Genomic DNA, 13,670 nt, shown 5'->3' with positions numbered 1-13,670 from the left:
GTGGGATTTAGATAGCCCTCCTTTTTCGCTAATTTGAATTATTTTTTTTAGAAATAAATTTTTATTAATTCTAATTTTTAACATTTTAATATCTCTAATTTTTTTAAACTTAATTTAAAAATAAACGTTACTTTAAATAAACAATTAATTTTTTTTTTTCTTATTTCACACGTTTGCTTCATCAGATTTGACAGGCAACACTGTCAACATAAACAAAAAAAGGTTTTATAGAGCTGGTGACATTTCGGTATTAATTTTTACGTATTACATAAGTGAAGACCTTGGTAGTGAATTAGAAATGAGCAGTAGTGATGATCCTTCAGCCGGTAATTACTTGCTTTATATAAAATTGTAAAAAAAATCATACAAATTTCTTACTTAATTCAGTGTCTAGCACCACATTTTTCCACATATGATAAGCTCCCAAAGTTTGTGTTTTTTTAAGAAAACTAATGAGACAATTGATTACTAAATTATATAGATTCATTAGAAATTTCATGCTTTTATAATTTGAAGAAAATGTATTAACGTAACCTATCACTCTAGGAGTTTTTCTAGCTACGGTGTAAACAGTTTTATGAAGAAGCTTAGCCCATAAAGAACCTTAATTTTTCCATAAAACTGCAAAATTTTAAATAATTTTGAATTTTTTAAATTATCCCAGGAGAGAACATGTATTCATCCTAGCCAGTTTATGTGAGGTTTTTAGTATCTATATTGTATGAATTACAGACAAGTTGTTGTTACATACTTCTTTTATTCTATTGCATATTAAGTTCTGCAGTAAGCAAATTTAAATTAGAAAAAGGATTCAGCAAACTTTTGGTATTACTCATACTTTGTATTGGTTTCAGGCAGTAAGTTGGATGATGCTGAAACGATGTCTAAGTCATGCAGCGAAGAAGCTGGTAAGTTTTTCTGTATTTCTATGATATGCTATTTCTAATGTTTACTAGGTTTATCAGCTTCTGTCTGAATCTAAGTGGGTGTTGCATATTCCTGGATTTATTTATGAGTTCATTTATTAGAATTAAATTTGTTTATTCTCTCAGAACGTTAGAATCTTAATTATATTTTCTTTGTAGCTTTTACAGAGTAAAAATGGTTCGATAAATTTAATTTAATAACATGTAAAGAAATCTGACTTTTTAAGAAGTTAAACATTATTTTTAAAAAATTGACAGGCATTTCTTACCAGGATGTAGTCTGTCCCCTCTTCAAAGTAGTCTTCTGGAATCTGGAATTGTCTGGAAGTTCTCTCTGAAAGTTTTTTTTTTCTTAATGGCTTCATTTTCAAATAATTTTAATTTTAAATAACAATCAGCATCATCTAATTTCATCTAAAGATGAAAAAATATAAGTTCCATGTGCGTTCAATTAAAAAAAAACCCTTGACTGCACATCCCCACTCACCAGATTTGGCCTCTTCTGGCATTTTATCTTTTCCAAAAATTTTACTAACACTTACGATAAGAAAACTACCCTTTTTAGGACTGCTTGCAGCAATGGAAACTACATTTTTCGACAAAAGGACATTTGTTTGTCTTCATCTGATCTGTTTCGGCTTAAGTATAGTTTAGACGTCACCTCAAAAAAAGTAAAATACCACTTAAGAATACTCTTTAATGTGAACATCCATTTCTCTTACTAAAAGTAGGACTTCAGTTTTTTCTTTCATTTGATCAGACGTCCAGGATTTGTCAGGTTATCTCGGTATTTAATTCTTCGGGTCATCTGATGTCCTGGTTTTATTTTTCAATAAATAGTTAAAAATATTTTTTTTTTTTAAAAAAAAAGGAATAAACTTTATTACTTTAAAAATTAGCGCCTGTAGAATTCTTCTTTTCATCTTTTATTAATCTGTGTGAATTGGCATCACTAATCTCGCAGAGGATGTAGTCCAGTCGCTTCTCCTTAGAAACAGAAAACACTACTTTTACTAAAACCCCCTAACATTCAAACAATACACCCAGGAGCTGCTATTGGGCGCCAACAGATCCTGAGCTGCTACGATGAATTCTCTCGCAAGATTGTTGATAGTTTTCGAAGAAACTCTTGCAGGAAGTTTGTCAAATCTATTCCATATTTCGAGGAGAATCTAGGAAGGAGATTCTTCCATTTAAATTAACGTCTTCTTCCTAAAGACAATGAAGAACTATCTTTGAATTTATCTAGCATTACATTTACCTAACTATAGTAAGTTTTTTACAAGTAATTAATGTGTTGTAAAATAATAAGAATTATCAATTCATTTTGCTTTTTAATTCTTGCCAAACATTCATTGTTTATATTAGTTAACTTTTCTTTTTAAAAAGTAGTCTTCTAATAGCTGCTGTTATCACTGCATCAAAACATTTTGGCGAATGTGCTGAAGCATTAGGTACAGCCTATCGACAGTCTTTTGAAACTTAGCATAGTTTTCATTCTTCATTGAGAAGATCGTCCTAAATACTGCAACCCTTTTAGCTTTAAAACTTATCTTTGATTGTACTTTGCCTTGATCGCTTTTCCTTCCATTAAGAAAGTAACATCTTCTTAGTAGTTACAAAATAAAAAAAGGAAAAGATTATATAAATAAATCGTTTCTGCTAAAAAAAAAAATTAAAAAAAAATCTAGAACACTGAGTAAAACAAACAAATCCTACCTTATATCCTGATAATGATTTGTTTTGAACAGGTGCTGGCCAGCAAACATGTCCCTTCCGGGGACTCATCGTACCACTATTACTACATAATTTCGAGAAACGGAATGCAGAACAATTTCTGCACACAAAACATACAGAGGCATCTGCTACGGAGGGACGGTGTTGCAAGTGTGTCCTGCAGAATTCAGCTGCAACTCCTAGCCCTCTGTTTATTCAAGAAATGTGGTACTAATAGTCCTTTCTATTCCTCTGGCCATAATTTTTTCTAAATAAATAAATAACTTTAGGCCCCTTTTATGTTAATAATATCAGCTGATTAAAAAAAAATAATTAACTAGATGTTCACACACAAAACAAAGTCTAAGATAAGATTTTTTTTATCTATACTGTGTATAGTGTACTATACTATATAGATGTATCTTTTCTTTCTTTCTTTATTTTATTTTTCTTAAATGATCTAACACGAAACAAGAATCTTTAAAAACTTTTAAGTATCCATCTTTAAAGCTCAGGTATCCCAGCTAGTGGAAGGTCTTCTGTTTTTAGAACCTTTTAGAAAAGATAGGAGTTGGTCACCGGAAACCTAAGAATCTCTATTGTGGAACTTTCTTAGCTCCTCACTTTGTTTCGGGGCTAAGTATGGAAGGATTTTTGTAATTCCTCCAGTATACGGTAGCCAGCCTTGATGAACCTTTGAAATAATGTCATGATTAACTTTTTCTGCAGTATTTGTGGAGGCCCATCAGCAATAGGCCACAAAATTTAATGGAAAAATCTCTAAAAATAGTTTAGAAGATACCGTTCGTTCTTTTTTCCGTCATATCCATGCATGTTCATTGTCTACCTGACAATGTTTCAGATTTACATTCATCATGAGAGGTAGATCAATCAGTTTATTGTGGTGGATTTGACTTCACTTATGTCATCAAGTGTAGAGTGAATTCTTGGACACCAAACGTAATAATCTATCACTGTTGATGGATGAATCTCTGAAACTGTTGATTGTATACAATAATCATGCGGTTAAAATCAACGATATTATCTAACACTGCGGATCTAACCACAATTTCTGAACAAAAAACAGTTAAAGATATCCTAATCAGTTCAAAACTTCTTTTTAATAATTGGTAAATAATGTGTATTAAAAAGAAGGAAGTGAAACTGTTTAAAGCAACGATTGAATTAAATTAAATTGAAGAAGTTGGAATCGAATAAAGAAAGATCTAGAATTGAAGAATAGTATATCAGTTTCTCGAATGGTTGGTAAAGGTAGAAAAGATTAATTCTTACATTCTCTGTGATTCCATCTCGAAGAACGTTCGAGAAATAGTTTTCAGTTTTGATATTTACAAATGGTCCATAATTGCAATTGCAGTGTCTGGTTAATTTGTGGTAAAATGGGTCCCATTTGTCACACATACAAATGTATCAATTTCTCTCTCCCCCCCCTAAAAGAGCTGGAAAGGACGAGGAAGTTCTGTTCCTTGGGGAGACGTTTAGCAACTCTTAATAAATCTCATATTCAAGTTAAGTTGCATTGTCAATCACTTGTGGATAAATCTCTAATTTGCAACTAATAAAATTTGTATATTTGCCTTAAAAAAACTTAAATATGATTTAAATTTTTTTATATATTTATAAAAATACCACTACGTCTTTTTTTTATTTTTTTTGACAACCTCGTAAAACTTCCTTCCTCTTTATGACGTACACCTTCCTTTATTAATACATCTTTTGTTTTTATTGTTCAAAATTTGATTTTTTCTCATTATTTATTTAATTTTTCATATTTTCCAGATATTAACACAAAGTTCAAGGAGATTGATACTGTGAAATCAAATGATGTTCCAAAAGGTGAGTGGCTTTGCTTTAAGACGAACAGAGTTTATTGTTCAAATCTTTTGATTTAATCGTTGCCAGTTAAAATAATAATAATAATAATAACCAAATTCAATTTGAATAAATTTATTCTTTGGATAAGTTACTTTAGAGGTTATAATGAAACAATATTAATAGATTATTATTGAATTTGGCTTACATCTTCTCTGAAAGACTTCCAAAATCTCCAGCGTCAAATTCTTGTAACTAAGTATCTTTATAAGGATCTTGTAGGCCTAATTTGTTTAGGAGTCAAGATGTTAATGTTAAGTTGGACATTCAAATAGTGTACTCTCCACAAGCAGTCGTTTTCATTTTTTCTGACACAACAAACTGACATAATATATGAACCTTTACCTTTTTAGTAAAACCACTGAGAAACCTGCCTCAATTCGATTTGTATCGATTATTCTGATCCTTATCGATATTATCCTGATTATATCCTGATTGACTTTCTGCAGCTGTTTTGACTTTTATAGCCAACCTTGACAGAACTATCATTCAACTGCTACTTTACATTTGTTTTTGGTTGCACCAGTCTGTAGCACATGCCTTTTTTACTTTCATAGAATGTACTAGAATAGATATTGTTAGCCGTTGAACTAATAGTTTCTTAAAAATTGGTTGACCTTCGGTCGTTTGGGGGGGGGGAATAGAACACATTCAGTAAAAAACTTAAATTTTTTTTATTGTTTTGCGACATTTCGTCAAGCTTTGTCTGCCATCTTCAGGGGATTATAAGATATAATACTGTGAGTTAATAAAAGACTGGTGTGGAAACTCACAACAGATTCTCTCTTACTCCCATTCACAAAATTCTAACTCATAAATCTTCTCCGAATATTTGAGTCACAATTAATTCTTTACACACCTTGAAATCGTATAGGGAAACACTACTTCAACAGTGTAATTTATCTGAAGTTGACAGTCTCAAAGCTTGTGGAAACATTGAAAAGTTTTCAGTATTGTCATCTCAAATACGTGGATGGTTATCCAGTCTTTAAAGAAGTAGTAAAAGTTTGTGTTTGAAGGAACGGAAAATTAAACAAGACTTAGCAAACGGAATGGGAGAAATGTTTAAAGAATATTCTATAAGTTTTTAGATATAATAATAAATACAATCTTTGGTAGTATGCTTTTTCTATAAACAAGATTTTCTACTTGTCCGTTTTCAGATCCAAAACTGAAATTAGTTGGCGGCGGTGAAGACTATAAAGTGTTGGTAATCTGTGGCCCATCAGGTTCTGGTAAATCATCGCTCATCGAACGTCTCTTCAAGGAGTATCCATCGAAATTTGGTTTCTCCGTTTCACATACAACTAGAAAACCTAGATACGGAGAAGTACACGGTGAGCATTATTATTTTACCACGCCAGAAGATATGAGGTTAGCCATTGATAGAGGTGAATTCTTGGAGACGGCCACATTCTCTGGCCATACTTATGGTACCAGTTTTAATTCAGTACGTCAGGTGTGCAGAACTGGTAAAGTCTGTATACTTGATATAGAGATGGAAGGCGTGAAACAGGTAAAACAGACGGATCTAGATCCAATACTATTGTTCATCAAGCCACCGTCCATGGCCGAACTGGAAAAACGTTTGCGTGCAAGAGGCACCGAAACTGAAGACAGTTTAAATAGAAGATTGAATCGAGCTAAACAAGAAATGGATTATGGGGAAATTGGAGGCAACTTCCATAAAGTTATTATAAATGATATATTTGATGATGCTTATAAAATTTTTAGTAATTTTATTAAAAATGAATTACTAAAAAGAAACGTTCAACTAGATTCAGCTTTGGAATAGTAGAAATGTAAGTTTAATTATTAGATAATAAGTCTGAATTATTTTATGCATTCCAAAATTCAACAAAAATGTAAATAACTCCTAAATAAGTGAGATCTTCTCATCCATTGATTCAATTTTCTTTTTTTCGTTCAGGAGTAAAATTCTTCTTAATATACAAAATTTTGGCTCCTAATAGAATTTGGAATCTCACATGTTTTTTTGTATTCACTCTCCATGAGAGCCTCAAGCTAAATTTAACGCTAAGTTTAGCGTAATTGACTTTGAAATTTTACCTACTTAAAAACAATAAAACATATCATGGCCACGTATTTAAATTCAAAGCTAAATCAAGTTTATTTTTTTAAATTTAACTGTGAATTTTTTTAAAAATTTTAAGCTCTCTAAAAAAAATTCATTATGAACTCTATTTGCTTCACTGTTTTACCCGGTCAGTTGCGAAATTTTTGCCCCAAATCGTAAATATAGAAAACTGTTAAAAAAAAAATAAAATGTAGAATTGAAAATGTTTAAGTATTATTTGATTATTTATTGTATAATTCAACTTTTTTTCTTTACTTCGCAACTTCTACTTGTTTACATATGTCCTCCGTATATAATAATTAATATGTACCCTTTATAGAATGTTAATGTGCCAATATTTAGAGAAAAGTATCTTTAAAAAACTTAATTTATAAGACTAAAGTGTTAATTATTGTTAATTTATTTAAAATACCTGTGTTTCATGTTATTTATATTGTACATAACTAGAAGATAAGTAATAAAATGTTAGAATAAAAACCTTTTTTTTGTTTTAAATCTATTTATTTATTTAAAATGTTGAAGGATGTTAGTGTTAAAAGTAGCAATAAAAATGAACATCAATTTGAAGAATATGAATCATGATTATTATAATTCTTTCACTGCCTAATAACCCAGTTTTTCTTTAAAATCTCATAGTAAATTTTGTAATAGAAAAATAAATTTTCATTTTTTGTCATTTTCCAATCGGTAAAAAGCTTCATAACCTCTTTCGATTTCAGCATGTAAATTTGAAAATGTTACAATTGGACGCATTTAATATCGTTTGAATTCGGAAAGAGACAATAGGATCATCCGCAGAATGCTTACTAATCTCCTTAAGAGATTTTCTGATCTATATCCATTTTTCTTCATTGTAAAACAACAAAACCTCAGCAATTTTTAGCCCCTGCGAAATTGTTTTAGTTTCATCGTATTTCCTACTTCAGCTGTCTGTTCTTTAAATGTTTTTTCGTTTTGAGAATTTCTTGTACTTTGTTTTCTTTTATTTCAATTATTAGTTTCATTTATGGCTTAGTATCATATTAGTCTTTAGCTATTTTGTATTTAAATTTTTTTAATATCTATTTATTTAGGCTAACCCTTGCTACGATATTTGTAACTATTTAGAATTACTAAGCTATTTACAACTACTGAGGTTATTTTTATTAATTACTATTTTTGTTTTCCAAATTATGGAAATTATTTAAAAAAAAATAAAATGTTTACTTTCTAAACAATATCTAGTTCCATTTATAGCCGTGCAGAGTGCAGAAGTTGGAATTGCTTCAAATTTAGTTTTTTTAGGGATTCCTATCTAGTTTCATCGGATGATTCGAGATTTCTGTTCTGTGGGAATAAATTAATTAAGCTTGAAGTAGAATGTATACAAAGGGTTGCCTGATTTTTTCAGTTACAAATGGGAAAATTAATGGAAAATTAAGGAATTCACGTCAAATTTGTTTGGAAAGATGGACATTTCAACTTAAGTATATTAATTACTAAGCCAGAAGTGGAATATACTCACAGAGTAGCCCGAATTTGAAGTTTCATTTGCAAAATTAATTGATAAATATGGGAATTCTCGAGTGATTTGACCGGAATGAATGAGATTTTGGATTCATACTATTAATAACTGTGCCAGGGTTTGGGTTTTACATATAGGGTACCCCTATTTGGGAGTTAATATTGCAAAATTAATTGTGAGTAATAAGGAATTTTGCATAGGTTGGCCGGAAAGTTGGTATAAAACTATTGTAGCTAAAATTTGGATGTAAATTTGCAAATTATATAACACTATTTGGAATTCGCTTTTAGTCTGGTAAAGACAGTGTAAAGTCATGTTTACTAGTAACTAATGCGGCAGATGTACAAACTGAGTTACCCTAATTTTGAATTATAATTAAAATATTGTAGGATTTTCTCTTAGCTTGACCAGAATATATATTTTCTATATTATATATTCAGAATATATGATATATTTTCGAATCAAATCTGGGTTGATTTGTTCTTATTACATCAGATAAATATGCAAACTATTGTGAAACTAAAATTATGTATTCTTTTCCAGTTCGATAAAAAAAATATTGATATTTCTGCTCTCTGACAACCAATATCAAGGCCAGTGCTCGATGGTATCCCAAATTTGGAGGTAAAAAAAAAAAAAAAATTGCTAAGGAATAATCAATGTAGATGCGAGAAATATAAGTTTCAGATTTTATTTTATGGTTACTGAACGAACTGTAAAATGATAAGTGGAAAGAGTAATATAAAATCTTGCTTTTTGTGAAAATTGAACAATCTTCGTAAAGATTTATGCTATATTTGATACCTGTTGATTATTTAATTATAAGTTAACTATAAGCTTGATGTCCTTAAAAGAAATGTTCTGCGGCAAATCAGAAGTGGCTGTTGCACCCGTAATGAAATAATGCTGGGTCAATTATTAAAGTTTATTTTTTTTTTACGAATTGTCTCGTCTCTAAAATGTTGAGCATTTTCAAATGTATAGTAAGTATACTTCTCTTAAAAAAAAAAAGGTCTTGAATCCTTTATTTGCAGAATTTGACAAATCTGTACCCGTCATTCGTATAGTACAATTACGTGGTAAAATTGTGAGTTACAGTAATATCACCAATTTGTAAAAATTGTATCTTACATTTGTCATTAATGCAGACATTTACTTGCATGCACTAAATGCAAGGTCTAAATTTAAATGATTTTTGTCTCACCAAAGGAAAAGCACCAACAATCATTTTTAAAGATGATGATACTGAAGTTTGCAGGACTCATGGTGAAGGAAAATATATCTCAGGTAAAGGTTTATGCTAATCTTTGTTGAATGTGATTGAATAGTTAAGTGTTTACAATGTGCTGAAAGCACTAACTCCAAACGAGGAGGTCTGTCTATCTTCCAATGAACGACAGCATTCATTCATTCATTTTTAATGGTTGAGTTCGAAGGATTGCCGCCTGTCAAAAATTCAGACTGAGGGCGCAAAGAGGGACTTGTAATAACTCAAGTCTCTTGGTTGGATTCTAAATTGGACACTGTGATTTATCAAGGCACTTTTTCCAATAATAGATCAGATCTATTTCACGGAATATAGGATACATCCATCCACCTCATGATAGAATTGTTCTAGGAGTTTCAGGATCTTTAGTGGCTCTACTCTTTTTTGGGCCTGGATTTTTATAATGTGCTCAGTTTGAGTTGCTTTGTTCTTTTCTTTGGGTCAGCTCATAGTTACTGTTCAACATACAAATTAGGAAGTTCAATAATAAAATAAAACTTAAAAAAAAGGCAATATTTTTTTATTTTATTTATTTGAACATATTTTCTGCAAAAATTTTTCTCACAACATACTTTCGCTGCTTCTTTTACGTGAGCTGTAATTGATTAAAACTTACATATTTATATCATTTCCTTTTTTTTTTTGTTGTTGTAACGTATTAAAAACAACTGCGAATAATAAATTTTTGGATAGCATGCTATAGTCGGTGCTAATTAACATATTTAAATAGATATCTTAAAATGATGAGGTACCTTATTTTTTTTATAAAAAAATTCCCACAAATCAGGTCCCTAAAAATACATTTTAGAATAACAATTCGGATTGAGTATTAGTATTTTTTTCATTAAAATTTTGTTAATATTTTTGAAGATGATACTTCCGTTATTATAAATGTCTTAGTAAAGTCTTTTTCTTATTTTCTTTTTTTATAACAACTCGAAAAGAAATCATCACAATTTGTTTTGTTTTTTGTACATGATAAAATTACAAAAACAAATAGTTTTTATACAATTAAAATTACAAAATGAAGTTTAAAAAAAAAATATTTATAATAAATAGGTTACAATGAAAAATAAGCCTAAACTGTCATGTGTGTTTTTTTTTTATAATTAAAAACACTTGCGTCATAACAAAAATTGTTAGTTAATGTACAAATAAGAAATTAAAAAACAAAAATTAATTGGGACAGGAGCTATAAAGTTTTGTTAATGAAAATATCATGAAGTACCTGATTGGTCTCTGATAACTAATCGTTTTGCTGGTACTTGAGATGAATAATGGTACTTATCTCGACTGTATTTATCACGACTCGCCTGCTGTTGTGCTGTGAAAGATTTTGCATGAGTATCGGACAGATGAGCGATCAATTGGCCAAGTGTTCGTAGGCTATAGCCAGTTGATTTAGCAATCGCTTGTGGCCAAATATCTGTTTGCTCCAAACAATGATTGGCTAAGATTAACGACGCACAAGCTAAGGCCGAAGGTGCGTACTCCAGATACGGGTCACCTTCTAGCAGGGATAGTTCGGCGATGTACATAGCCAGAAAGGTAACCTTCTCTGGAATTCTATAAACAGCCGATATGTGCGAGATAAACGTATAAGCAGTTGGCGAAGATAGATCAAATGATAATACCTTTAGCACTAGATGTTCCATTCTTAACAGTTGTTTCTTTGTATAAGTATCATCTGTTATGTAGGTGAATTCTGAAGCTTCAGGCGGATATATCTCTTCATACTTTGCAGCGATAAACATAGCTGATGTGCCAAGCAATTGTAATTTAGTCCTTACAACGGCCATCGATGAGAGAAATCTATCGATTAACGACACAGCCATGAACAATGTCTCGTTGTGAAGCCGGTATTCTTCACCAACTTCCACTAACCAATCTACAAGTATGGTCCTCATTGCGTACGTCACATCCGGTTGTCGTTTCATATAGTAGGCTTTCGCTTTGAACTGAGTTTCCAATGTTTTCAGATAATTATAAATATCCAGATTGTATGGCGGACATACGTACAACGGATCTACAGAGATTGCGTAAATATTTCTAGAGAGCGATACACTGGCGGACACTTTTGGTGAAGCATCCACTGACATGGGACTTTGATGTTTAAGTGAAGTCCTTTCATTCTCTTTGATCTCCTTGAGTGGAGTCCTGCCATTTCTAGTATTTTCTAACCCACGGCCTACCACCTCTTTTGTTAATTTATTACTGATTTCCGTTTTCTTCTCTTCAACGGTAAGCGATTTACAGGGTTTATTCTCGGCTGGCGGACAACAGCTGGCCTTAGACGAAACTGCAGAAGCATCTACTGCATCTTTCTTTAAAACTAAATCACCTTGTGAATTAAAATTGGTAGATTCATGGTTTATATTGATTGTACCCAAAACGGCTCTTTTCTGCACATTCCGAAGAGCTTCTTTGGCTTTGCAGAATTTAGGAACGTTATTCTCTTCATCCTGGTGAATAGCAAAAGATGCCATGGCCCTGCAATGGAATGGTACATATTAGAAATTAGTTTAAGATAACGATATATATTTATAATTGTTCATCTTAGTGAAAGCAATGAGAACAACTCAATTGTGTATGTTTAGACCGGTGTTCCAAGTGATCACTTTTGGCCAAAACCTTAGTGTTAGTAACGATTATGGTTTTAAAACGTAATGAAAGCAAAAGCACTCACAATACGTAACAAACAAAAATACCTTTCCGAGTTAAAGCGTCCATAAAACATGTATTTTAGGTGACAACACAATTCAGAAAATTTTATACGATTGTAATATTAAAAAAGGTAAAAAGACTGAAAAAAATAAAATAAAAAAGTGCACATAAACATTTGGAAAAGTCAATAGATTTAAAATTGTAGGGGAATAAATGTAACATATATGTTCCCTCTAATATAATAATTTAAAAAAGTCTTCCTACGTGTTGAACTTCATCAAATACTGCAGACAATCTTCAATAATAACGTTCAATTTATTAAAACAGAAATATAAAAAAAAAAAAGTTATATCAAATATTTTAAAAAATGAAAATTTATAAATAGCAAAAGCGTTGAAACTTTTTGAAAGAAAATGTCTAGTATGTAAAAATAAGTAACAGTAGAATTCAATTTTACTAAGACTTGTATCCAGTATATTTGAAAACAAGAGGGAATTCAAAATTAAAAAATGGACTTTAAAACTACTCTGAAGAAAAACTAGAAAGATACTTAAACGATAAAAAAATCTAAAAAAATAACAATTATTAAGGGCAGAGTTTCAAGTTTAAACATGTCACATAGCACTTGCAAAAACGCCAAGTGTAAACATGGAAGTACAAATATCCATCCACCTACCCTTCTAAGTTAAAAAAAACCTTACCGGTTTTTCTCCCTTCTCTAACCGAAATTATTCATATCTCGGCTTATAAAAAAAGAAGCAGTTTCAGATTAGCAGTTTCTCAAACAAATACGAATTAAAAAAAAACCCAACACTTTGTAACAAAAATTTATTTCTAACTAAACGTTCACGTAAGTTTTAATTTTTGCCAAAAAGAAAATCCACACTAGCGCTCAAAATAAGAAAGGCTTTCTATTTTAAACAAAATAAAATTAAACTTCTGAAAAAATAATAAAGAAACCGAATTAAAAGAGAAAGTAAAAAAATTGCATAGTTACCCTGTTTTCAGTAAAAGTTGGCTGATCAATTCTAAATCTTTCTTATTATTCAATAATTGCAGATAGTCATGAAAATTTAAATATCTGTTTAGTTGAACACTGTTTTTCTCCTAGACCACACGAAAAAACAAAGATAATTGAAAATATTTTAAATTTCTATTAAAAAATATATATATTAATGAAAATTTAAACAAAGTTTAATAAAACATTTTAAAAATAATAAAATTACGAAGTACAATACGAAAAAAGCTCACAGTTTTTCAGTAAAAATATATTAAATTGTTTGAAAATTTTAAAAAAGTGATTGTAGTACGCCATGCTGCCCACTTGTAACGGCTTTTTTTGGACCAACATGCCCTTAACCCAAACCCTGTTTTTGTTTATTATTATTACTGAAATAATGAGACATGCAATTAAAAGAAAAACCATAAATCTCTCTAAGCTTACCGAATCATTACTAGTAGAAATAAGGAAACCTAGATAAGTTAAACTTCAATAAAATTCCTTCAGTTTTTTTCAATTGCAGCGTAGCTACTCACAGACCAGACTAAAGCTATGGGAGAAAAAGCCAGTAAAATGGGCGCAGGAATTCAAAGCAGTCTCAG

General features: G+C 30.6%; 2 protein-coding genes and 1 long non-coding RNA gene across 10 annotated transcripts; 1 reads left to right on the top strand and 2 right to left on the bottom strand.

Moving 5' to 3' along the window:
- Positions 1-171: 171 nt before the first annotated feature.
- On the top strand, positions 172-7,203 carry LOC141452261 (uncharacterized). Of its 5 annotated transcripts, none has more exons than XM_074124227.1 (5): positions 172-326; positions 855-908; positions 2,678-2,867; positions 4,443-4,499; positions 5,699-7,203. In XM_074124227.1, exons 1-5 carry the CDS (start codon positions 312-314, stop codon positions 6,328-6,330), a joined length of 948 nt encoding a protein of 315 aa, XP_073980328.1. In that variant the 5' UTR covers positions 172-311; the 3' UTR covers positions 6,331-7,203. The 5 variants fall into 5 exon arrangements, with proteins under 5 accessions (XP_073980328.1, XP_073980327.1, XP_073980330.1 ...); XM_074124226.1 differs by having other exon boundaries at positions 2,678-2,870; XM_074124228.1 differs by lacking the exon at positions 172-326 and adding an exon at positions 360-696 and having other exon boundaries at positions 2,678-2,870.
- On the bottom strand, positions 2,153-5,024 carry LOC141452276 (uncharacterized). 2 transcript variants are annotated; one of them, XR_012457308.1, is made up of 3 exons: positions 4,684-5,024; positions 2,646-2,910; positions 2,153-2,534 (listed from the first exon to the last, which is right to left on the bottom strand). It is a non-coding gene; the product is annotated as an uncharacterized lncRNA (long non-coding RNA). The 2 variants fall into 2 exon arrangements; XR_012457309.1 differs by having other exon boundaries at positions 2,153-2,531; positions 4,684-5,022.
- Positions 7,204-9,904: 2,701 nt separating the features above from the next.
- CycA (cyclin A) lies at positions 9,905-13,670 on the bottom strand. Of its 3 annotated transcripts, XM_074124221.1 has the most exons (3): positions 13,513-13,670; positions 13,066-13,175; positions 9,905-11,894 (listed from the first exon to the last, which is right to left on the bottom strand). In XM_074124221.1, exon 3 carries the CDS (start codon positions 11,888-11,890, stop codon positions 10,622-10,624), a length of 1,269 nt encoding a protein of 422 aa, XP_073980322.1. In that variant the 5' UTR covers positions 11,891-11,894; positions 13,066-13,175; positions 13,513-13,670; the 3' UTR covers positions 9,905-10,621. The 3 variants fall into 3 exon arrangements, with proteins under 3 accessions (XP_073980322.1, XP_073980321.1, XP_073980320.1); XM_074124220.1 differs by lacking the exon at positions 13,066-13,175 and having other exon boundaries at positions 13,513-13,665; XM_074124219.1 differs by lacking the exons at positions 13,066-13,175; positions 13,513-13,670 and adding an exon at positions 12,333-12,492.

This window comes from Rhodnius prolixus, unplaced genomic scaffold (genome assembly GCF_049639745.1).
Source record: "Rhodnius prolixus isolate KJV_2025 unplaced genomic scaffold, Rpr scaffold_3, whole genome shotgun sequence".
NCBI classification, from domain to species: Eukaryota; Metazoa; Arthropoda; class Insecta; order Hemiptera; family Reduviidae; genus Rhodnius; species Rhodnius prolixus.
The sequence above is the reverse complement of the archived record's forward strand: the minus strand, read 5'-3'. Positions and strand labels throughout refer to the sequence as shown.

Excerpts from the sequence above, each read along its gene's own strand:
- LOC141452261 (XM_074124226.1), top strand. Across the intron at positions 909-2,677 it reads GTCATGCAGCGAAGAAGCTG|GTGCTGGCCAGCAAACATGT; the intron begins GTAAGTTTTTCT and ends TGTTTTGAACAG. Across the intron at positions 2,871-4,442 it reads CTGTTTATTCAAGAAATGTG|ATATTAACACAAAGTTCAAG; the intron begins GTACTAATAGTC and ends CATATTTTCCAG.